The 24,392-nt window shown below is 44.9% G+C and overlaps 1 protein-coding gene across 1 annotated transcript in view; it reads left to right on the top strand.

Moving 5' to 3' along the window:
* Positions 1-24,392, top strand: part of ZNF704 (zinc finger protein 704) — a 237,129-nt gene that overhangs the window by 195,583 nt on the left and 17,154 nt on the right. The window contains exons 5-7 of the mRNA XM_032315627.1: positions 14,448-14,548; positions 19,588-19,855; positions 22,045-22,149. Coding sequence (XP_032171518.1) covers positions 14,448-14,548; positions 19,588-19,855; positions 22,045-22,149 — 474 coding nt within the window. The remainder of the gene's footprint in view (positions 1-14,447; positions 14,549-19,587; positions 19,856-22,044; positions 22,150-24,392) is intronic.

The raw sequence follows: 24,392 nt of genomic DNA, 5'->3' as shown, positions 1-24,392 counted from the left end.
CAAGCAGAAGGCAGAGGCTTAACCCACTGAGCCTCCCAGGTGCCCCTGTTTAACCTCTTTCGTTATGATTTTTCCCTCTGGCTGAAGCTCATAATCACTCAGTTTCAAATCATGGCTCTTACATGGATCAAGTCCTTGCCTTTTTAACTTCAAGTTACATTGACTAGTGAGAGTAATGAGAACATGGGATGGTTGCTAATCATTTTTTTATTTATTAAGAGAACCAATATTTATTGTGCACCCATCAGGCACAATGCAGAGAATGGAGGTGTAGCCGCTTCATTTAAGGTTGGAAATTGGGCAGGTGGACCCTGATGTGGAAAGAGGCGGTAATGATCAGAGTGATAACTGCTGTGCTCAGAATGGGGCAGAAACACAATAACTGTGATGCAGTTATCTTAGAGTTTTAAAAATCCTATTTCAAAAAATTTCTAGGAGTTAATTTGCTCAATCCATTTGCCAATATGTTCTAGTTAGTCAAACTTTCTGAGTTCATCTAATTTTTTCTCTTCAACCCGTCAGATTCCTAACCTGTTTGAGACCATGGGCAATTGTGATGGTCACGTTTCCTGTGGGGATTGTTTGAGAATCTTCTAGATCAGTATTTTCCAAACTGCAGATCTCAGTCCACTAGCGGGCACTGGGTCAATTTAATGAGCAGTAATAGCACGTCTTTAATGAATAAGACAGAGTAGGATGCACTGCACTCAACCAGGGGAGGTGTTGTTCCTTGATGCTTTTGTTTAAATTATACATTTAACGTGTGTAATGTGCAAAATGCTTCTTACTGTGGCTCGTGGTATAAAAAGTTTGGGAGACCCTGTTCCCTGGTATAGAGAATGTGGTAAGAGGAGCACTGAACAGAAATCAACTTTGCTACCCTGAGAGCTTAAGAAAATCATCTCACCTCTTTGTCAACTTCTTCATCTGTAAGCCAGGCAAACAGCTATTATGAAACCTCTGTCCGGATAATGGTGAAGATTAAATGTGACCATAAGTAGGAAGGTTGTGAGGCTGTGCAAGCACTAAAACCCTGGGTCCTGGAATGTAGCAACAGTGTAACAGACATTTTGGACCCCTGAACAAAAGCGGAAGCAGCATTCCCTGCCCCCCCAACCCATGGGATTATGAAGAAGTGATCCTGCTTTTCCTCCTCCTTATGGAAGCTCTCTCATCTCTTCTGCCACCTCCCCCACACATGAATACCTCACTCTCACCTTTATGGTGACCCATGTTCCCCTTATGTAAAAAGGAAGAGAGTATGAGATGCATTGCCTAGACTCGGGCACACACACACACACTCTCTCTCTCTCTCTTTAAGATTTTACTTATATATTTGAGAGAAGACAGCATGAGAGAGACAAAGCAGGAGCAAGGGATTAGAGGCAGAGGGAGAGGGAGACGCAGACTCCCTGCTGAGCAGAGCCTGCAGTGGGGCTCCATCCCAGGAGCCTGAGATCTTAACCTGAGCCACCCAGGCGCCCCTGGGCATTATCTCTTTCTGTTAGCAGCAAGGAAGAAGTAGCTGCAGAGAACAACTACATTTGCAAATTTAGTTACAGTTTACAACATGCTTTTAAATGCAGCCTTTCATTTAATCATCACAAAAATCCTTGGCATATTCCTGCCGCATTTTGCAGAAGAGGCTCCTTAAGGTTATATGACTTGCCCAAGGTCCTGTAGCTTATAATGTGACAGAGATAAGATCAGCTTAGCTGAAATAGCAAAGATGAAACTCCTGAAGAAAATTAATTCAAGAAATCCACATTTCCCTCTGCCCACAGAGGAGAATAACACGGAAAGAAAATAATCAGATGCAGCTACAGCCAACATCGTGTGGCAGGGTGGGACTGGGGTGCGGAGGGTTCAGAAAAAAAATCCGAGGGCGGAGAACGGAACTCCAGGCTGTCCGCTGCAGGGCTCACTTCCTGAATGAAGTACCCATTGCATTTAAGATGATCTTCAGCCAAGGTAGTGGGAATGCAAGAAAGGGAAATGAAAGGCTTCTTTCTCCCGGTCCTGGAGATCAGCCAGCCAACTGCGTCAAGCCCAGTGTTAGCTGAATTTTTCCTCCGGGATTTCAAACCGACGGACCGTATTTCCCTGCACAGAGAAAAGCCGGGATTCGGGCTATAAGGAACGTGCAGTTCCCGTCATGACCACAAGGTGACGCAGTGCTCCTAGCTACAACCGCTCTGGGAGTCTGGAGGAAAACAAATTCTGTGGAAGGCTTGGGAGTTAACCATCAATCCCAGAAGACCTCTAGAAAATGAAGGAGTGCTGATAACTACTTATTAATATGTAACTTTTTGTCCATGTCAGATTCCTAATTCTGACGGATTCTGAGTTTGTCCAGTTCCGGAACAGGATAAAACAGTTCAGTCTCTGGAATTGGCACCCCAGCTCCAATACTTGGGTGACCATAAGCAAGTCGCTTGACTTCTCTAAGACCCCGTCTCCTCGTTTATAAACATGGACCATGATAGCACCACACTGATGGGGTTGTTCTGAGGATGATGCAGACAATGCCTGCTGGGTGCTAATATTTTGCTTTCCTTTTCACCCACTTGACAACAGACGGAATAGAAATTTGAGAAGCATGCCTGTGGAGACAAGGGGTACTCATCTCCATTCTCCATTCTGTCCCCACACTGACTGTATCAGTGTTGGTGCAATTCAGGACACTGCATCCCCCAGGCACTTCTGGCACGTTGGTCTTATTTAGGGTTAATGAGAGAGGCCACAGTGACAGGGGCAGAGAGCAGGGGTTAGTAGAAGGAAACCTGCCTCAGGACTCCGCCTTTCAGAACATCAGCCGCAACTCAACGACAATCACTACATCCCGGCCTTCATCATTTGCACTTATTTTGATAGGTGTCTTGGCCATGAGCCATTTCACCCATGGACTAGGCAGAATCTCGAGTCAGGGAAGAAAAAGTGCTGAGTTAACATAAGGTGCTTCAGTAATTGCTGTGCAGTAGTAAACAGTGAATTCGTCATTTGCTCCACTCCGCATTTTCAATCTTTCAGAACCAAAAAGCAGTGAGTCACTTTAAATTGTGAATGACGGAAAAGGAAACAAACCCGTAAAGCCCTCACCAAGAAGCCGTTGCCAGTCTCCACGCTGACTTAATTCCTAGCCCACTAATTCTGAGCAGAGAGTGCCTCCTGTAAGAACCTCCGCTCCAGAAATAGACCCATCTGTTAGAGCTGCCGGGGAGGGCGGTGCTAAGAAAAGCAGCGCAGGGTCACACTGTACGGATTTCATGGTGATGACACAGCATCGCCCGCCAGATCAGGGGAGCGGATTGTCTTCAGGGAGGATCAGGACACAGAAGAGTGAGATCTAAGCACTTTAGCGACAGGATCCCAGAGTAATCTGCCAGGCAATAGAGAAGATCTGGAGCCTGGGATGACGAAGGTCTTCAGAAATCACGTAGCCCACCCTTTCCCAGTTAGTTACAGGACCACTTGATCATCTCCAGAAATGTCCAGATGATCCCAAAGGTGAGAAGCACTTGGAGAATCCACTGGTTGAGAAAATACATATAAGGGTTTTTATGAATTCATGAATGCTTTTGTTGTTCTAGAAGTCATTTTAAACCAAGTTGATTTAGGTATAATTTCCACACAATAAAATGAACCTATTTTAATGAAATGAACCCAGTTCAGTGGGTTTTGACTGATTTCTCCACCTGAGGAACCACTGCTCCAACAGAGGCCAGCACTCCTCGTGCCTGTCCGCGGTAAATGCTCCCCTCCCCCGTGACCCCACAAACACCAGCTCTCTGACTCCCGTCACTGTAGGTCCATTTCCCATATTGCCACACTTCAAGTAAGTGGAATCATACAGAGTGTACTATTTGGTGTACGAAATCCCACATGCTGACAACGGGAATGCTCATTCATCGCCGGTGGGACTGTAAAATGGTCCAACCACTTTGTAAAACAGTTTGGCAGTTTCTTATAAAGTTAAATATATGCTTACCGTCTGACCCCGCCATTCCACTTAGATGTTTACCTAAGAGATAAGAAAACGTATGTCCACAAAAGGACTTACAGGCTTGTAGTTCAGAGCAGTTTTATTCATTATCATTCCAAACTGCAAACAACCCAAATGTCCCTAAACAGGTAAATGGAGAAACAAAATCGTGGTTTATTCACTCAACAGAATACTACACCACAATAAAAGGAATCAAACTATTCACACATAAAACAGGGGGTGCATGTCAAGAACAATATGCTGAGTTGAGTAGCCAGACACAAAAGAAGACATTCTGTATTATTCCACTTATGAAAATCTTTTCATTTTTTATTTTTCTTCTCATCACAGCCTCTGTAAGCAGTGCATCTAGAGGGGAGATGTTGAATCCGTGTTTGGTACACATTTGAATTCATCTGTTGCTTTGCACTCACCTCACATACCTCCGAGATTACTCTTTCAGGCCTCCTGTCTTTAAAATAACAGAAGAAAGCCCTAAAGTTGAGATGAAATGTGTAAGTCAGCTTTCCCAATAAAGGAAAGAACTGGAACTCTACCAGCTTCTAGGCAGTTACTGAATTTTTAATACATCTGTTCGCTTCTCAGTCTTTTGGAACGTGCTGAGGGTCTGAGGGGACCTCTTGGTCCTCAAAGAGCCATTGGAGCCTCTGCCAAGCAGTGCAGGTTCCTTCCACAGGGAGGCAGGCTGAGGAAGCACGCATAACACAGCCCAGACCATCTCTGCAGAAGAGTAAAGGCTCCTGTTCCCTCGGGGACCCCAGTCCTCTCTGGAGAGGCCTCGATGTATGAACAGCCACCCCCAGCACACACGTAGACACGTACACACACGTACACATACACATACACCTCAATCGCTATAATCGCTACATAAGGCATGTGAGGGTCTTCAAAATTGCCTCCAAAATAGCAGCTTGGTATCAAGGCCAGGCTGCTGCGTGGTCAACCGGGCAGTAAAGTGACGTTCACGTCCCTTCTGGAATATAGCTTTAGTCAGACTTACCGCTAGGCATGTATGGAATACTTCAAAATTCAGCCACGTTTGTGCTCTTGGAACTGAAAGGGACCTTCAGCCGTCATCTTGTCGGACCTGTGGACCAGTCTCAATTCTTTCAGGAAGATGGAAGCTACCCCAATGCATTCCAGGTCTGGAAACAATTCAAAACCAGGGCTGAGCCTTGCCACAGGAAAGGCAAGCAGAGAAAAGTTGAGGGAAGCCCTGGGCAGAGCTCTCAGCCTATAGCTCCAAAGTGGCTGGTGTGTGACACCGTCGGGAAACTGCTGGAAAGGAAGAAGGAAGTTGTCTCCAGTCCTCCAGCCAACTGCACCCGAGTGGGGTGACTCCCAGGAGCTTGCCTGGAAGCTGCTGAGACGCTACGCCCTGCTCTCCCCAACTCCTTCCTCACCCCCACCCCCCCCACCTCCGCACATGTGAGCTGCACTCTTCTGGGGGTTGTTGTCGTGTTAAAAGAAGAGAACATATGGAAGACCCCAGCACAGTGTAGTCCCTGGCCAAGGGGGGCCGCGGCTCCCTCAGACACCCCAGCTTTGTGAACTTCTTTCTCTTAGAGCTTTGAGGGGCAGCCACAGCAGAAGCACAGATGGGCATGTCCAGACTTGGCCGCTGCGCCTCGGCCAGGAACTTTGCTTGCTTTGACCTCCTTGGGCGAGATAGGACCCAGATGGCAACACGGGCAATATTTATTTAGCTATTTTTTCCTGTTCTCCTCTTCCCATGGCTTGTTGTTGAGTTGGTTTGGGGTTTGGTTTGTTTTGTTTTGTTTAAATATAACAGCAAGTAGTCTTTGTAGACTAAGGATTGGTTTCCATAGGATGTCGTTAGGGGACTTTGCTAAGTACTTAATCACCACATAAGGGGTCTCATGGTTTGACCTAAGAACATCCTTCACCAGTGCAGAGAGAAGCTACTTGAGATGAGATTATCCTTTCAGTGTCCTTTTATTCTCCCAAAATATTCAAGCAAGTGTGATAGAGTAGCTTCCATTTTTTAAAGAAATGACTTTTTCAAATTAAAAATAAGATAATTTTTACACTTGGAGGTTAACGTAAAAAGAAGGTACCCCTCCCCCGTATTCCTGCCTTGCAATAATACATGTTGATTTGCATTACATATCCTCCCCCTTAAAAAAGATAATGTTCATATACTTTTTTTTTTTTAAAGATTTTATTTATTTATTTGTCATAGAGAGAGAAGCAAGAGCAAGCACAGGCAGACAGAGTGGCAGGCAGAGGCAGAGGGAGAAGCAGGCTCCCTGCCAAGCAAGGAGCCCGATGTGGGACTCGATCCCAGGACGCCGGGATCATGACCTGAGCTGAAGGCAGCCGCTTAACCAACTGAGCCACCCAGGCGTCCCCATATACTTTTATAACCTCCTTTTCCCCAGTGTCAATCAAGGCTCGAGCAGGAAGCAGGCCGTGTACTCCAGTGGAGTCACTGAGTATAACGAAGAAGTTCTCCACGAAGTGTAGACAGGGTTGGGGGACCTCAGAAGAAGGTACCCTCGGAGCTAACAACATTACCAACCCCTAAGCCTGAAGAGGCAACCAGAGGGGCTGCCAGAACCTAGGGGCATACCGAAACTGAAAATATCACCGAAGTGTTAGTTTTGGGAGGAGAAATGTAGCCACTGCCCACCTGTGGCCAGGCAGACAGGAAGCTGAGGGAATCCCTACCCTCCTGCCTTCCGGTCTCTCCTCTTGCCTCCTCACCTCCTGTCAGTGCCTCTCATTGGCCAAACCAGTGGGCAAGGGGACCCACTGACGCATAAAGTTGAGCCTTGAGGCACTGACCTGGGTGGAGAAGGGAGTTGTGGGAGCCTGTAGAGACAAAGAGGAAGTATCAGCAATTCCCTTCTGCACTGGGAACTTGTTCTCTCATGTCAAAGAAGCTTTTCTTGCAACTTCATTTTTAAGATTCCTTAATATTCAGCTATATGAAATTAATTTAACCTATCTCCCCATAATTCCCTCAGTTAGTAACCTTGAGATGATTTTGGATTTCTTGCTAGTCTAAAAATCCATGCGATGATCATCTTGATACACATCACTTGGCAGACATGTCAAATGATTTTCTTAGGATAAATCCCTAAAAGTTCAATTGGGTCAAAATGATTAAGTGCTTCCAAAGCTTAGTCTGTTTTGCTCCTAAATTTAGAGATAACAAATATCTATGCATGTGTAAATTATAAAGGCAGATCTCTGGCAGTTTGGGATAAAATGGGATAATAAATGAAAGACATTATTGAAAGAAAATGCCAAAAAAGGAGAAGTAGAGGAGAGAAAGCAGAGCTTTCCCTCCCTGAAGGGGTTTGGGAGTGCCCCCTCCCCAAATACAGTGAAAGGTCTCCCTACCATATACAATCATGCTTCTGAGTCCACATTTGCAACCACCTTGCAAATCAGCAAGAACTTGCTCTATACATCTGGAGTGTAATACTGCATAAAGGCCTTCCGATGGCTTATGCTAATGACCCGAATTGTTATAGACAGTCATTTTTCCTGTTGCACATTTTTCCATTTCCTTCTGGTGAACTTAGACCTTCTTTAAGTACTTATCAGTGCGGGGTGTGTAAGGCTGGAAGGAAAAAGTACTATATGGAGCAGAGAGAAAGCCATCTAGAATTCAGTGCTCACCACACTTGCCATGAGCCTACACTGAGAAGTTCATTTACAGCCATGTAAGATAATCAAGTGTTAATCACCCTGGGAAATCTTCTTGAATTCCACAAAACAACCATCTTTTTGACAAACATCCTTTGAACATTGATTATTTACTACATTCCAAAATGCTTAAGTAAATTAAGATGTCTCAAACATGGCTCATTGCTGTGGCCCCAAAGCACAACGTTCCCAAGATTCAACACAACAAATTCTAATTGCTAGGTTATGTTAGGCACAGGAGTAGAGTGAGTGTTGGGCAAGAAATCATGGTTCCTACTCTCAGAGAGCTTCCAACCCCGGCAAGTTTCTTGGAAACCCAGCAAAAGAAAAAAGCAAAGAGGAAGCAAAGTTGATCACTTTTCAGATGCATTGCCAACTTTTCTTTGGGTAACAGATTTCCATGGAGCCCTTAGCAGGGGTCCATGGAAGTGAGGGTGTGATTGAGGAGACGATGCTCAAACAATTGGCAGTTATCCCAATTCCAAGGGATTCAGAGAGGGTCTCAGTCAGCTTCGTTGTAGCTTTTGGAATTGATAGCCCTGTATCTGCTGTTTCCTCCTAACTAATGGAAGGAGTTATACCAGTGACATTTTTCTATAATCAGTACTGAGCTTTACTGCTTATCAACTTAAATAAACAAATGTCTGACATATTCCTGCAAGGACTATGAACAGCAACCTTATCAATAATACTTGTTATGCACAAAAATACCAGTATGATAGTCATTTCCTAAAACTATCAGCAATTTGAACCTTTAAAAAATTCCTAAGACATAGAAGGAATTGGGCTCTGGTATGGTGTAATATATTCTGTCAACTGACTCATTGGTAGGAACCATCCAGGGACACTGGAACTGTCTCCTAATTTTGGGGGTTCTGGTTTCCCCCTCTGAATCTGAAAATAGTATCATATGCCTTGCTGGTGCTTTCCCGGTCTCTAAAGCCCCATGTCAGCCTTCTCTGCTCCCCTCAAAGCTCCCTCACAGCCTCCGCCCTCTGCCCTTCACTTTGACCTCACTTCCTACCTCACTGAAAAATTAGAAGCATTCAGACAGGAATGCCTTTTTTTAAATCAGCAAATTCACTGAATCTACCTCCATCCCTTGGTTTTCTTCTCTTCCAGGGGAGGACCTCCCTGCTGCCATCCAGGGCAGCCCTCCCAGCCAGGCTGGAGGCAGGAGAGCTGGGTCGTCCTCCTGCAGGGCCTCAGCCCGTGTGCCCCCCACTCCCACCCCTGCATGTCTGCGGCAGGATCCCTTGGCAGCTCTTCTCCCTTGGCAGCTCTTCCCATCAGCATAAAAATCCACTTGAGTATCACTCAGTCTTTACAAGCTCTCCCTTTACCGCCCGCAGATCAGACTGGCCACCTTTCTTGAAAGTTTCTCTCTTCACTTCCTTCAACCCCCCTTCCTCTCTGACCCTAGACAGTCTGACTTCCTGCCCCGCTGCTCTGTGAAATCTGCTCTTGTCTGGGCCGCCGACAGCTGCCATGTTTGGCCTCCATGGACTCTCCCCAGCCTGCGTTCAACGCTGTTGGCCACATCTTCCTTCTTGAACACTTTCCTCTACCTGTGCCATAATGCTGCACTGTCTTGACTTCCCCTCTCTCTCTCTCTGACTGCTCTTCCTCTGTGTGTGTCTGTGTCTCTTTCTGATTGTTCCTGCTCTCCATCTTTCTCTCTCTCTCTTTGATTCTGCTCTGTCTCTCTCTCTGACTTCTGCGCTCTCTCTCTCTCTCTCTGACTGCTCCTTCTGTCTCTCCCCAGTAGGAATTACTGGAAGCTACAGAGTCCTGGGCCTTCTACCCATCTCTAGTTGCATTTTTCCCTGCATAATCTCATCCAGACCTAAGTTTTAAGTAATCCTTCAGCCCGGGACTCCAGATGTCCATCTCTAGCCCTGACTTGCCCTAAGTTCCAGGCTCACATGTCTGGTGCTGTACCTGCCACCTCTTCCTGATCTACAATAGTTATCTCTAAATCAATATATTCAAAACAGAACCACAATTTGCCTGGCTATATAGCAAGTCGTCTTTAAGACCATCGTATACCTGGCCTCGATGTTGTACCACTCTCATATTCAACCCAAAGCCAGCACTGTTGTATCTGCTTCTAAAACATATCTTGAATGTGTCTGCTTTATCCGTGCTCACTGCCAGCCTGCTTCCATCCACCATGTTCTCTGGCCTGCGGTAGCATAACACAGGCGACCTTGTTGCTCTCTCCCCAAGATGAATGGTAGTTTTTTTAAAAGATTTTATTTATTTCAGAGAGAGAGAGTGCACAAGTCAGGGAGACAGGCCAAGGGAGAGGGAGACGCAGACTCCCTGCTGAGAAAGGAGCCTGATATGGGGCTCGATCCTAGGACCCCAGGATCGTGACCTGAGCTGAAGGCAGATGTTTAACCAACAGAGTCACCCAGCTGTCCTTGAAGTGATGTTTTTTTAAAACCTAAATCATATAATCATATAATATCAATCCCCTGCTTAAACCCCTTCAGTACCTTCTCTTTTATTTTAGAATAAAATCCAAATTCCTGGGTGCCTGGGTGGCTCAGTGGGTTAAGCCGCTGTCTTCTGCTCAGGTCATGATCTCAGGGTCCTGGGATCAAGCCCTGCATGGGGCTCTCTGCTCAGCAGGGAGCCTGCTTCCTCCTCTCTCTCTGCCTGCCTCTCTGCCTGCTTGTGATCTCTGTCTCTCTAATAAAGAAATAAAATCTTTAAATAAAAAATTCCAAATTCCTTACTGTCACCTACAAGACCCTCATGATCTGGTCCTCCTTGTCTGTCTACCTTGTCTCAGATGATTCTCTCTCTCTCATTTCCTTCTAAACTCACTCTTCTTTCTGGCCCTCCAATGTGCCAAAATCTCTTCCTCTTTCTCCCGGAAAACTCCAGCTCTTAGCATGGCTATCTGCTGCTCCAACTTTTAGGTCCCAGCTCAAAAGTCACCTTCGAGAAGCATTCTCTGACCTACAGCCACCACATCCCTCTCCAAAAACTTCCCATAGCTGAAGCCGTCACCATCTATTAACTTTTTTGTCTTCTCCCACCACCATGTAAGTTCCTGGAGAGCAGGTTTGGTTTTTTTTCCTCTCTCTCTCTCTCTTTTTTTTTTTTCCCCCCTCTATCCCCGGCACCTGGAATATTCCTAGCTAAATAGCTCTTTGGTTTCATTAATCAAAGCACACCAATGGCAGGAAGGTTTGGAATGAATCAAAAAGTGTTTTCATCGATCATGACTTTATTTCCAGGCAGACATTTGGACTCTCGGGTACATGTAATTTCAGTTTGAGTCATTAATTCTCTTAAGTGGATGAGATTTTTTAATCGTTTAGCTTCATTGTTTGAAAAGTGGGTAAAAAGCCCTCATGGTGTGAGGGTTTGTTCATTAATATTGTTAAATCATTCTCTGCTCGGAATACAAAATACCAGGCAGAGTTCCTTCCTGTGAACCTTTGGGGCTGAGGGGTAGGATCGAAACTCTCCCCTTTTGGTTCAGTGGCCCAATGAGATCAGGGAGCCTGAGATTTGTGAACTGTCCCCTTAGAATAAACGCAGACTCATCAGTAGTATTATGTCCTCTCAAATCTCCTAAGTATGTGTTTGCTTCCCTGGTTCCTTCACACGCTTCTTCTCCAGCTCCAGCTCCTGTGTAGCTCAGAGCGGCCTGCGGCCAGCATTCCCCCAGCTGCTGGGGACACCCAGGCCCTGAGGCGGGAACGGCTGGCTTGTGGGGTCGTGAATGCCAGCCTGCCAGGCAGAGCCTCGGGGACACGGCAGGCTGCCTGGCTCCTGCGGTCGCTAGTCCTCTCGAGCGGACCTGCAGTCCTCGGCTGCTGTGATTTTCCTTCCACACGCCATGCTGAAAGTGGCCATTCCCCAGCACCCAGAAATACTCCTCAGTTCTGGAAGTTTCCAAGTGTCTTTCCCGTTGAGAAATGTATAAAAAGTCTTCAGGGGGAGGGGTGAGGGGGCGGTGGCAGGATCAGGATACTAATCCCATTGGTAATACCTGAATGAGTCATCTTCTAAATGTGTAAATGACTGCCCTGTAGAACAGGGGCTGTACTGGTGGGCCCCACATGGGCTTGATGGCAGAAATCCTACTGGACCTGTAAACAAAGCTGCATCAATCCCATCACTTCGGGGAAGGTGTCACCGCCACAATGTTTATTGGTAAGAGCTGGCTTACTGTTGGAACAGCCGATTTCCAAACCTCAGTGGCGTAACACCATAAAGGTTTATTTACCTCGGATGTCACAATCCAAGCAGGTCAGGTGGGAGGGCCCACACAGTCCTTCAGGGACCCGGTCTCCTTCCTCCTAATGCAGGGATTCTTAACCTGTAGTCCTCAGTCCCCAAAATGCTGGACAGAGTTCAAGAGGGTCTGTGAACTTGAAGTGGGAAAAAAGTGCATTTTCATTGTCATTAAACTCTTAACTATAATTCTGCATCTCCTGCAGGTACAATTGACAGCATCAAAGCACAATACTAGTGCCTCCTGTGACTTTACTACCAATAGAAAGCACCAGTAGTTTCATATCACATTATAATTTTAGCAGATACCGTGAAATATCATTTAGACTTAACACGACTTTGAAATTATGATAGTTATTAGACTTAAATTCAAGACCTTGTTATTTGATATGTTCATTAAAGAGTACTAACCATATCGCAAAATATTTTTAATATTTGGGTAACTATTTCAATACGCTTGCTCTTCTTTGTGTTTCTCTTGTTTTATTTTAAATGTTAAAAAATATTAGTTTCAGGGCACCTGGGTGGCTCAGTGGGTTAAAGCCTCTGCCTTCAGCTCAGGTCATGATCCCAGGGTCCTCGGATCGAGCCCCACATCGGGTTCTCTGCTCCGTGGAAGGCCTGCTTCCTCCTCTCTCTCTCTCTCTCTCTGCCTGCCTCTCCGCCTACTTGTGATATCTCTCTCTGTCAAATAAATAAATAAAATCTTTAAAAAATATATATATTAGTTTCCACAGGTGCACAGCAAACAAAAGATTAAGAACCCCTGATCAAGTGGGTCCCCTGAGTGGTTGAGTGTCCTCAGCATCTAGTCAGCGGCCAGGGCTGGAATGGCACTGCCACGTAGTTTAGAGACAAGTCTTAGAAGGAATAGCTATCACTTCCGCTCACAGTCTGTTAGTCCTAAGTCAATCACACGTCCCCACCTGACAGCAAGGGGGGCTGGGAAATGAGGTCTCGCTGTGTGTTCAGGATGAAAAGGAAACGGGGCTCGGGGAGCACACAGAAGTGACCGTCACCAGGCCTATGGGAAAAATCAGCAAAGTGGCAGCATCCCAAGGACAAGGGCCTTCTCTGGAGAAAACTAATATCCTGTCAAATTCATTTCAGGAATTATAATCCTAGCAATACCATAACAACGACCACTTGTTGAATAATTACTCCTGTTGGTGTTGTGTTAAAGGATTCACTTTCATGACCTCGTTTAATCCCATAATATCCCACTGAGACAGGTACCGTTATTATTCCTACTTACTAAATAAAGGAGCCAAGGACTTGAGTAAGTCCAAAATCAGTAATCTCAGGGATGCCCAGGTGGCTCAGACATTAAGCATCTGCCTTCGGCTCATGTCATGATCTCAGGGTCCTGGGATCGAGCCCCGCATCGGGCTCCCTGCTCGGCAGGAAGCCTGCTTTTCCCACTCCCACTGCTTATGTTCTGTCTCTTACTCTCTCTCTCTGTCAAATAAATAAAATATTTAAAAAACAAAAAACAAATTCACTTCTCTCAATCACTGTGCTGGACTATTTGGGGAAGACACTGAGACCCTTGAAAAGAAGCTGTCATTGTGTCCTGATAGAAAGGGGCGGTTCCTGGTGCCCAGCTCCCAGCATTCCCAGCTTTGCTAGAAGCTGGTTTATTCACTTTCTATGGTTTACTGGTTTACTGACACTTTCTATGAATCTGTAAGTGATGGCAATGATAGTATCTATTTCTTAGAATTAAATGAGGTAAACTATTGTAACAGCACTTGGCATGTATGTGGTAAGTGCACAGTGGATGTTAGATACCATCATTAACACCTAAATGACATTGTGACCGCCTTAATGAAAGTGAACTAAATACTCAGGGCAATTTAGAATCCATGAAGGATGCAGAAAAAATGTCTGAGGTCACCAAGCTCCTCACCAGCTGGCGGGATAGGGAGGTTCCCTAGAATGGTATGCTGCATTATGTCAAGATGATGGGAAGTTTTTACCTTTTAAAAAAAAAAAAAAAGATTATTTATTTATTTATTTATTTAGGAAAGAGAGAGTGCAGAGTAGAGGGGCAGAGGGTGAAGGAATGGAAGAGAATCTGAAGCAGAGTCCCTGCTGAGCACCCGGTCCAACGTGGGGCTCGATCCTACAACCATGAGATCATAACCTGATCCAAAATTGAGTCAGACACTTAACTGAGTCACCCAGGCACCGCAAGCTGTTACTTTTCTTTCTCTGGGGGAAGGGGGTATTTATTTATTTATTTGAGAGAGAAAGAGAGAGACCACAAGCAGGAGGGAGGGGAAGAGGGAGAGGGAGAATCAGGCCCCCCGCTGAGTGAGGAGCCCAACACAGGACTCCATCCTAGGATCCTGGGATCACGACCTGAGCTGAAGGCAGATGTTGAACCGTCGGAGCCATCCAGGTGCCCAAGTTGTTCCTTTTCTAAAAAGGGGAAAAAATGTGTTGGGTTGACAGAAAATGCTGATGGGCTAGTTTTCATTTTAATGTAACTTTCTGTTGTTTACAGAATTCTATGAAGGTGATGTTCAAATGCCTCTGGAAGAACTGCGGGAAGGTGCTGAGCACGGCAGCGGGCATCCAGAAACACATACGGACCATTCATCTTGGGTAAGGCAGTCCTCCCCTCAGGGCTGGCTGTGGCTGCCTTGAGCGCCATCGCATCCACCCGCTCTAAGAAATGACACAGGAATAGATCTTGATCTTGACACAGGCCTGCCTGATCTTCCTAGTCCCTACGGGGATGGCCACTCCAATCACGCAGGCCTGCCTGGCACCATGGGAAGAATGTGGATTTAACCTTGCAAAGCCTCCCCAGTTGACTTGCTAAGTGATCTTAGGCAAGTCACTTCTCTGAGCCTCTGTACCCTCTGACAATGAGACCAATAGTAAAATCAGCCCTGCTTAAGGATCAAAATATAAAATGTGTGTGAGAGCGGTCTGAAAAATATAAAACGCAAGGGTAGGACAGGTTCCCTGGAGCCTCTGAAATTGTCTATCAAATTAAATGTGCATTTTTTTCCCAAGGCAGAGTATTCATGACTTTGAGCCTCAAAAGCATATATATGGCCTTAGAAGGGCTTAAGAACCACTGTGTCAATCAGTGCTGTGGTTTCTACTCTTATGTTAGCCAAAAGTATGAGTTGGTTCCATCATTTTCTGTTGCTCAAATAAGCCCTTTATGTGTCCACTCTATGCTTTTCCCTGTGTTATGTAAAAACCTTTCTAAGGAAAGAGAACACAAAGTTTCCAGCAGCAGCTATGAGAGGGGTCCCACCTATGGGGCAGTGGAGGTTCAGCAGCCTTCTCCCTTAGTCTCTGGGTCTCTCCTGCCCAGGGACATCGGATGTGGAAGGACCTCCGGAGGCTGTACGGAATAACCAATGTGTATAAGGCAAATGCAAACGCATGGCCAAGTCCCCGGATGGTTGGACAGAGGAGTCCGTTCAACAAGGTGATGTAGAGAAATAAACACTAGAGTCACCTTGCCCAGCAAGGGACAAATTTAGGAAATTCATCATCCATACAAAAGTGGTATGAAAAGAAAACAAGGGACGCCAGGGTGGCTCAGTGGGTTAAAGCCTCTGCCTTCAGCTCCGGTCATGATCCCAGGGTCCTGGGATCGAGCCCTACACCAGGCTCTCTGCTCAGCAAGGAGCCTGCTTCCCCTTCTCTCTCTGCCTGCCTCTCTGCCTACTTGTGATCTCTGTCTGTCAAATAAATAAAATCTTTAAAAAAAAAAATGAAAATGAAAATGGGTTCTAAGGTGACTTGGTGGCTCTGTGCGGGTGGGTTCCTTCAAGGACTGTAGAGAGAAGCAGGGATCTAGCCTGCTTCCTCGTAGTGCTCCCGGTTGGCGACACAGCCAGACCCTTCCAGAGGATAGCACACAGAAGGTTCCAGAGCGCTGCGGGCGTGGTGCAGCAAGTCTGGGCTTCTGCTCCCCTCGCCAGAGGGGCTGTCTCCCTTCACGGTCCAAGAAATACCACACCAAAACCCCACAAGGCAGAACACCCTCACTCCTATTCCTGAGGTCTCCTAAGAAGGAAATCCTGCAGTGTCTCCCCTCAAACCTCATTGTCAGGACCACTCGTAATGTAAATAACTCAGTTATTTAAAGGTTTAGGGAAAAAACCTCCCGAAGCTATAATCAGGAGTGAGGGTGTTTGTTTTAAAGTCCATCTGCCCAGAAAACTGAATCCTATTGAGTACCTCGAAGAAGCCTGCCAAGGCTATGTATTTATAGACGATAAGTGGCATCTCACGATTTGTCTCTGAGCTCCAGGGCTGCTCTCACGGTGGGTAAAATTCAAAACGCAGCCACTACTATTGGCTTCCCTAGGATTCCCTTTTTACACTGTGCTCTTAAAATTGCCTTGGTGAATTAGGATTCCCAGCCCTGTCAGCCGCCGCCGGGGGGTTGGGCCTGGGAGAGCGGAGCTCCGAGGCCTGTCTGTGTGAATCCGAAGCCCAGGGCCTCAGCTCTCTTACTGGCTGGGAGAGGGAAATCACCTTTGCTTTAATCCATGAGCTCAAGTATGTGATATAAGATGATGGAATGTTTTTAATGAATGTTGGCTGGTGGGGAGAGAAGGGGAGCCCCCCCCCAAAATATGTATCACATCTGATACGGCTGCAGTGCACACCAAAAGTATAAAAAATGTACTGCTTTTCTCTTCAATGTCACTGCCCTCTTGTACAGCAGGGGCTGATCCTGATTTATCCCCGTGTGGGACACACGATTTCCCCTAGGCCTGTGTGTGTCTATTAGTAGCAACTCAGCCTGCCCTTTTCTGGAAAGGAAGTGGGGACAGGAATAGAACAGGGGCACATTCTTGGGCCCACTCTCTGGGGTCTTTAATGGTATGCTTGTCAGAAAGCCAAACCCTGCCAGACCTGGTACAGTACAGAGACACCTCCCCAGACGCCTGGGCCTGAGAGCTCAGGGGAAATGGGACAAGGCTGGGAGAAGCTGTGGATTTGACCAGACAGAAAGGCGGAGGAGAGGGAGAGATTTTTATTTTAGGTTCTATATAGGGCTTGGAGGGGGGGGTGGAGTTTATTCCAAGTGAGTAATCTACTACTGCTGCTGGATATGAAATTTGGGGGTACCTCATGGATGGGAGATGTACAGAGGCCATCCTATAAAACCAGGTTGCTTTAAAAAAAAAAAAAAAGATTGCTAGATGTGCACCACTTGTGCAGAAATTAACAAATTGAATAAATGTTTTCTAAGGTGATGGACAGGGGCACCTGGGTGGCTTAGTTCGTTAAAGATCTCACTTTGGCTCAGGTCATGATGCCAGGGTCCTGGGATAAAGCCCCCCACCACCACAGTCAGGCTCTCTGCTCAGCTAAGAGCCTGCTTCTCTTTCTGCCTCTGCCCCTCCCCACCAGCTCACACCCTTTCTCTTTCTCTCTCTCTCTCCCCCTCAAATAAATAAATAAAATCTTAGGGGGGAAACAACAGGCTTAAGAAAAAAGTCACCTAACTAAAGTAAAAAAATAATTTTTTTAAATAAGGTGATGATGGGACACTCTGTCCATTAAGCGGCTGCCTTCGCTCAGGTCATAATCTCAGGGTCCTGGGATGGAGCCCCGCATCCAGCTCCTTGCTCAGTGGGGAGCCTGCTTCTCTCTCTGCCTCCTCTGCCTGCCACTCTGCCTGCTTGTGCTTTCTCTCTCTCTGACAAATAAAATCTTTTAAAAAATAAAGTAAAGGGCGCCTGGGTGGCTCAGTGGGTTAAGCTGCTGCCTTCGGCTCAGGTCATGATCCCAGAGTCCTGGGATCGAGTCCCGCATCGGGCTCTCTGCTCAGCAGGGAGCCTGCTTCCCTCTCTCTCTCTCTGCCTGCCTCTCTGTCTACTTGTGATCTCTGTCTGTCAAATAAACAAATAAAAAAAAAATTAAAAAATAAAATAAAAAATAAAAAATAAAGTAAAGAGATGGACAGTTATTTTATTTTACTCAAAACTTTCTGTTTGAGTAAACAAAACAATTGCCCATGTCTCAGGGAGAACTTTAAAAACACCAAGAAGATATTTTTCTGGGTGACAGCAAAAATTGAGGCCTTCTAACTTCAACTTTGTTTTATTTTTTTTTTTTTAAAGATTTTATTTATTTATTTGACAGAGAGAGACACAGTGAGAGAAGGAACATAAGCAGGGGGAGTGGGAGCGGGAAAAGAGTTGAGCCACCCAGGTGCCCTCAACTTCCTTTAAATTTAAATTTAATTTAATGTAAATATTTTTATTTAATTCAATAAACACTCAGTGTTTCTGATGTGTGAGGCACACTTCTAAACCCTGAGTATTTATTAATACACACAAAATTCTCGCAAAAAAATTCTCAAAAAAGCAGGCACTACGATTGTCCCCATTTCGTCTGTGAGAAGCCGGAAGCCCTGGGCCATGGAAGCTGTCCCATCACACTCATGGCTGAAAACGTCAGGATTCGAACCTGGGAAATCTGACTCCAGGATTAATGCTGATAATCACTATGTTACAAGGACCTCAGCTTCATCCATGCAACCTTTAATAGGCAGCTACCATGTGCTGGATACATAGATATGTGTGGAGGGACACAGAACGAATAAGACATAGCCCTGGAGAATCCCGGTCTTAGGAGGTGATGAGGGTTTAAAAAAAAAAAGTACAGAAATGTGCCAAATAAATAAGTAAAGTGAATTAAATAAAATGAATACACTTCCAAGGGAGCATAGCAGACCTCAAGGTGAGGAGTTACGTCCTGACTCCTAACCTTCAACATACAACCCAGAGTGGACGTCTGGTCACTTCCATTGCCCAGACACTGCCAACAGTCACCTGGAGGATCACTGGCCACAGCCTCCTTGCCCGCCTCCCGCCCTTGCCCCCTGCCCCCTGTCTTCCAGACACTCACCAGAGTGATCCTAAAGCACCTAAGATGCTCCACAAGCCCCTGGCTTCCATCACACTGAGAACAACGTGCAAAGCCATTCCGAGGCCTACGCAGCCCTGCGCCATCTCTGCCTCTGTTTCTGTTCTTGCGCTGAGCACCAGCCACGGGCCTCTTAGCCATGGGTTGGAAAACACGGACCCGCCCACCCCAGAGCGCGTGCTGCTCTCTGCGGCGAGATCTTCCTGCGCAACCTGGGGCGGGTTTTTCCCTCACGTCGCTCAGGCCCCTGCCCACGTGTAACCTCTTCAGAGAGACTTCTTCTCAACACTTTCTTTGAAACAAATGCCTTCCCTTCAGCAACTCCCCTGCTAAAGGATGCTGAATCTTCTTGGTTCTTCTCTCTGGGATCTACCACTGATATATTAAATATACATTTCTTTATGGGTTCCGTGTCTGCCTCCCCTGCTAGAGGGTCAGTTCCATCAGGCAGTAGCCTGTGCTTAGTTCACCATATCAGGAGACCCCAAAAAGTGCCTGGACATCCCAGATTCTCAATTAGTTGTTGAATAATTGATTGGATAAATTGTTTTAAGAGGTCAAGGAAGGCTTCCCTTGAAAGTAGACAGTTGAGTGTTGCAGAATAAGTCAGCATTTGCCGGACAGACAAGACCAAGGAAAAGCATTCCAGACAAAGGGAATAGCAAGTGCAAGATTTCGAGGCAAGAAAGCTCACTGGCTTGGTATAATCGTTTTGCCCTCTTTTGCCCTAGGCGTGTTGGGGACTCCGACTACAGTGATGGCGAAGAGGACTTTTACTACACGGAGATCAAGCTCAACACAGACTCAGTGGCAGATGGACTGAGCAGCCTGGCCCCCGTGTCACCGTCTCAGTCCCTGGCTTCGCCTCCCACTTACCCCATCCCAGATTCAAGCCGAACAGAGACTCCTTGTGCCAAAACTGAGACTAAACTGATGACACCCTTGAGCCGCTCAGCTCCCACCACCCTCTACCTCGTGCATACCGACCATGCTTACCAGGTGACGGGCCGAGGACTGTGAAAGTAAAGCTTGACCCCCACCCCAACCAAAAGCAGTAGCATTCTGCCGTGCGAGGAAAGGGTTACCAGCATCACAGAAGTAGCCCCAGACTGAGTTCGTTTTTTCTTTTTCTCCTTTTAAAGCCCAGATCTCACACAGATGGGACCCTGTGGGCTCTTGGATTTCCCAGTACTGATTGAAGATCCAATCCCTTAGATGTTGTCATAGGATTAAAATCCTTCATTTGTAAAGATCTCAGAAGGGTGCCTGGCCCACAGTATAAGTATCTGTTAAACAAAAAATAAAATAAATGAAAAGGTGAGCACTGAACAGCTTTGGCACAATGACATAATGGCCACACACCCCAAATCTGGGACTTCCTACCCCGCCTTCTAAAATGGTAACTACACCTCACAGATAGAGGAGATTATAGTGTTCCCCAAATCAACAGTGTCAGCATCACCTGGGAACTTGTTAGAAATGTAAATTCTTGGGACCACTCCAGACCTGCCAGGCAGAAGCTGGTCTCCTTCACTGGAAAGTCTGATAAGACCTTACAGACTAACCCTGCAAAGCTCCTTTGTCCCCTCAGCAATTATTAACTCTTGTAAACATTGATTTGTTTTAATGACATTTCAGAATATTCAAGTTTTAAGAACATTTTTTCCATAATTCTCAACCACTTTGTGCAACTTAAAAAAAAAAACCCTCCTGTCTGTGTTCTCCCACCCTGGTTTTATAAACACTTTCCATGTAATTGAATAGTTTTCAGTTACATCGAAGCACCAACGTTTTTTAATCATTCTGTTATTGTTAGGTATCTACTCCTTAGTCTCTCTAGTTTCTTCCACTGTCATTAGTAACTCTACTATGCACACCTCTGTGCCAGTAGCTTTTTCCCCTGCTTTAAATTCCCAGAAGAGTAATTACTGAGTCAGAGGATATAACATGAACAGCTTATGGCTCTTGCAAAGTATTTGCCAAAATATTTTCCAGCAATGCCAGTTATAAGACCACAGACACCAGGAGCTACATCTATAATTAGATGTAGAAACCTGTGGAAGAAACAACCAGCCACTGATTTACTAGACTTACGCTCAAGAGCTTTGGAATGGAGCTAATTATTAAATTAGTTGAGGCAATAAATTTCATTCCTGACTCTTGCTATGTTGGTCGAAAAGAATAAATAATTTCTTTGTTCTTGTTTGTCAGTGTTGCATTTAGAAACACAGGCTTGAAATCATGGGCCTGAACCGATTTCAACTATGTTGTTCATCTCTGTGAGAGCTGGAACACACAGTAGGGGATCTAAAAGGTCCTTTCCAAACCATGTATTCACAATATTGGGATTGCTCTATTTATAGACATTAAAAATTATCAGCATGGAAAATGTTAAAAACATAAGCAAATGAAGAAAATTCATCCCCTAATCCCAACAAAAAGAAGCCCCTTGGTTAATATTTTTTGTATGTCCTTCAAAAGTTTGTTCTATGTATGTATACCCATTTTTAAAAAAAGGTGGGGGGTAGAATTTATTTTAATACTGTTTTTCTTGTGCTTTGTTTTTGCCACTTACTATATCATGAACATTTTCCCTTGCCAATAACTATTCTTCAACAATGTCAGGCTCTGTGGATATATCATGATTTATTTACCCACGTCCCTATTATTAGACATTTGCATTTCCAGTTTTTAGTACCCTAATACATAGCTCTGCAATGAACATCCTTGTATCCATTGCTTTAGAATTAATTCTAGAAGTGGCATAGCTAATATAAAGAATACTAAGAATTTTGAGATATTTTGCCAGATTGCCTTCCCCAAGCATTGTACCAATTTACCTACTTGGCATCCCTGTATAAGATTGTTTCTCTCCTAATTTGATAGTGAAGCATTGCGTTTTACACACAGATATGTCCTAGAATAGGTGTATGTATGTATAATAAAATTTCTCTTCAGAAACCATCAAAAACCATCTGCTTTTATTCCTTAGATAGCTGACTGAGATACATAGTAAGTTTATTTCTAGCTATTCTCTTGGACTATGTTTACCTCCTCCCGTTGGATAATTAGTCTAAGATATTAATCCAGCTGAAACCATTTTCGGGGCCCAGCTTAGGCAATGATAGTTTAGGACTGTGAGGAGAAATGTTGTTTCATAACAATGTTCTCCATTTTCTGTTGGACAGGCCACGCCCCCTGTGACCATTCCAGGATCAGCCAAGTTCACCCCCAATGGCAGCAGCTTCAGCATTTCTTGGCAGTCTCCTCCAGTTACCTTCACCGGCATTCCAGTAAGTAGAAAAACAAAAAGCCAGAAATCTGGTCATCACTGTACATAAATTTGGGGAACAAATTATAAAAACATGCAAGAAAAAGACAAAACTCAGAATGCCAGAAGTAGTCTATTCCTTAAGTCACTTGTAAACACCCGGGTGCATATTTCACGGTCCAGCTTAGCCCAGCTTGTCTGTGGAAAAGGTGTTATGAGGAGCATTTGAGAAAACTAGGGGAGTTGCAGCCACTGATAAACAACTTGTTAAAAATGTGTCAAGATTTTTGTGTGTCGGTGGTGTATTTGTATGTTTCCGAAAGGCTTTATAGAATTATTTTTTGAACTCAGACGCTGAACATAAAAGAAAAGGACCCTGTCCGTAAATGATATTTATCGTTATGAGTAACTTGATAAAATTTATGACTTTGAAATTATTGTTTGTAGGTGTGTCATTTTGAAAGGTTCAAAAAAAATCCCATAAATTGAAATCTTTTTTTTTTCTTCCAAAGCTTGAGTAATCCATGCTGATAGGCAGTCTGAAAATAAGAGTGCTAAACTATGCAATCAGGTTTAAGTGGTATATAAGCATTGATTTGACATGGTAAATGATTGCTGTCTGATAAGTCACCATGAATTAACTTGATACCTAGCCATTCGTTTAAAAATGTATTGGGTCTTTTGTAGCTTATCACAGAATATCCACGGACCTACACACTGTTGATGCCTACAGTGGCTTAAAACTCCTGATAAGGTTCACAAAGTGGCTTATGATAACAGACACTAACCCTATTTTCTCCTCTCCACCCCTCTCCCCAAGGACCTCACAAAAGCCTCTTATTGTCAATCAGTGGCGACTTTCAGAGGTTTCCAGAAAATACTAAGGCCTCCTACAGCACTGATAAAAGTGGAAGCAGCTCAATCAATTATGCTGTGCTCTGTTGATGAATACTTTTTAAATTTCCTAGGAGAACAGCCAACAATAAAAAGCATCCCACTGGCAGCAATTTGGGAATTTGTGGCTACCAGAAAATACTCCTGGAATTTGGGTTTTAAATAACGATCAAGAATCTAGAGTAATTATGAAAGTCACCTGCTTTGTCAAATAGTAGTAATGTCTGGCTAGTCTGAAGGACAGAGAATGCAAGGAGGAATCTTATAGTAGACATTAGAAGAGAGCATGTAGGTATCCGCTTTGTTTCCGTCAAGAACAATGATGAGCTGAGGAGGGTGTCAGAGGTTAACCATCAGTCCTTTGGGGGACCTCGACTTTTTTATTTTTTTTGATAGACCTAAAAAGACCTGGAGTGGCTCTCAGTATCACTTTCGAGACAAGCCCTCTAACCTAGAAAGGCAGCCACAATTATAGGATCATAGAGACCCACTATTCTGAATCCCATTAATTCCAGTCTTTGATTTGAGAATTTTCGAGAGCATATACCATATTTCTCACCTGGAGTACAAACAAGTGTAGCGTCTGGCTGGAACAGCCCAGGTCAGACTCCTTTTCAGATTACCTCTGTGGCCAACCAAAATGGAATTTCTTTCCTTTTGCTTTCTTAATTAAATCATCTTCTGATGTGCAGAGAAATCACTGAGTGTTGGATGACCAGCTATGTTTCTCCTAAAGTTACTAAATGCTTTACCCAATAAGATACCAGCCAGGATACCCTCTTCTCCTTTCTTTCCAGGAGCAAGATCTTAACACTCTTCCTTGTTGCGGATACTGTGTATCTCTGTTCTCACCTCAATGCCTTAATTGTTCAAAGACCCTAACTTCATCAGTTCCCCAGGACAGTCTAGACCAGAGCTTTGACAGAAAGTGTATAGAGTGGTTGGGTTAACTAGGTATCCCACTAAAATCCTACTTGCGCTTCTAACGTCCTCTTTCACCACGGAATTCTCCATCTGTCTGGTTGTGTCATGTTTCTGCCAACACTTTAGACTGTTTTAGCTGCCATTCTTATTTCAAGGGAAGGGAATGCTATTTTCCCAGGCTTTGTTTAACCCTAGAGAAAAGGCTCGCTATTAAAAATGTTCTTTATGTTACATACTGTCTATTGAGGCTTGAAAAAACATAAGTGATTACTGGTTGCCTCCTTCTTGTGGGAATTGGACCGTACAGTGCCGCACCACAGAAGCATACAATTGGTACGTGTCTACTGACTGGGTATCCCAATGACTATCCCCAAATTCTCCAGAAATGCTGTCCCCATCTCTAGAAGACGTGGAGCCAGGCAGACTCTAAGAGCGTATGAATTCCTA

Source organism: Mustela erminea, chromosome 16, assembly GCF_009829155.1.
Source record: "Mustela erminea isolate mMusErm1 chromosome 16, mMusErm1.Pri, whole genome shotgun sequence".
Lineage (NCBI taxonomy): Eukaryota > Metazoa > Chordata > Mammalia > Carnivora > Mustelidae > Mustela > Mustela erminea.
Note: the sequence above shows the minus strand (reverse complement) of the source record. Positions and strands in the feature narration are given on the sequence as shown.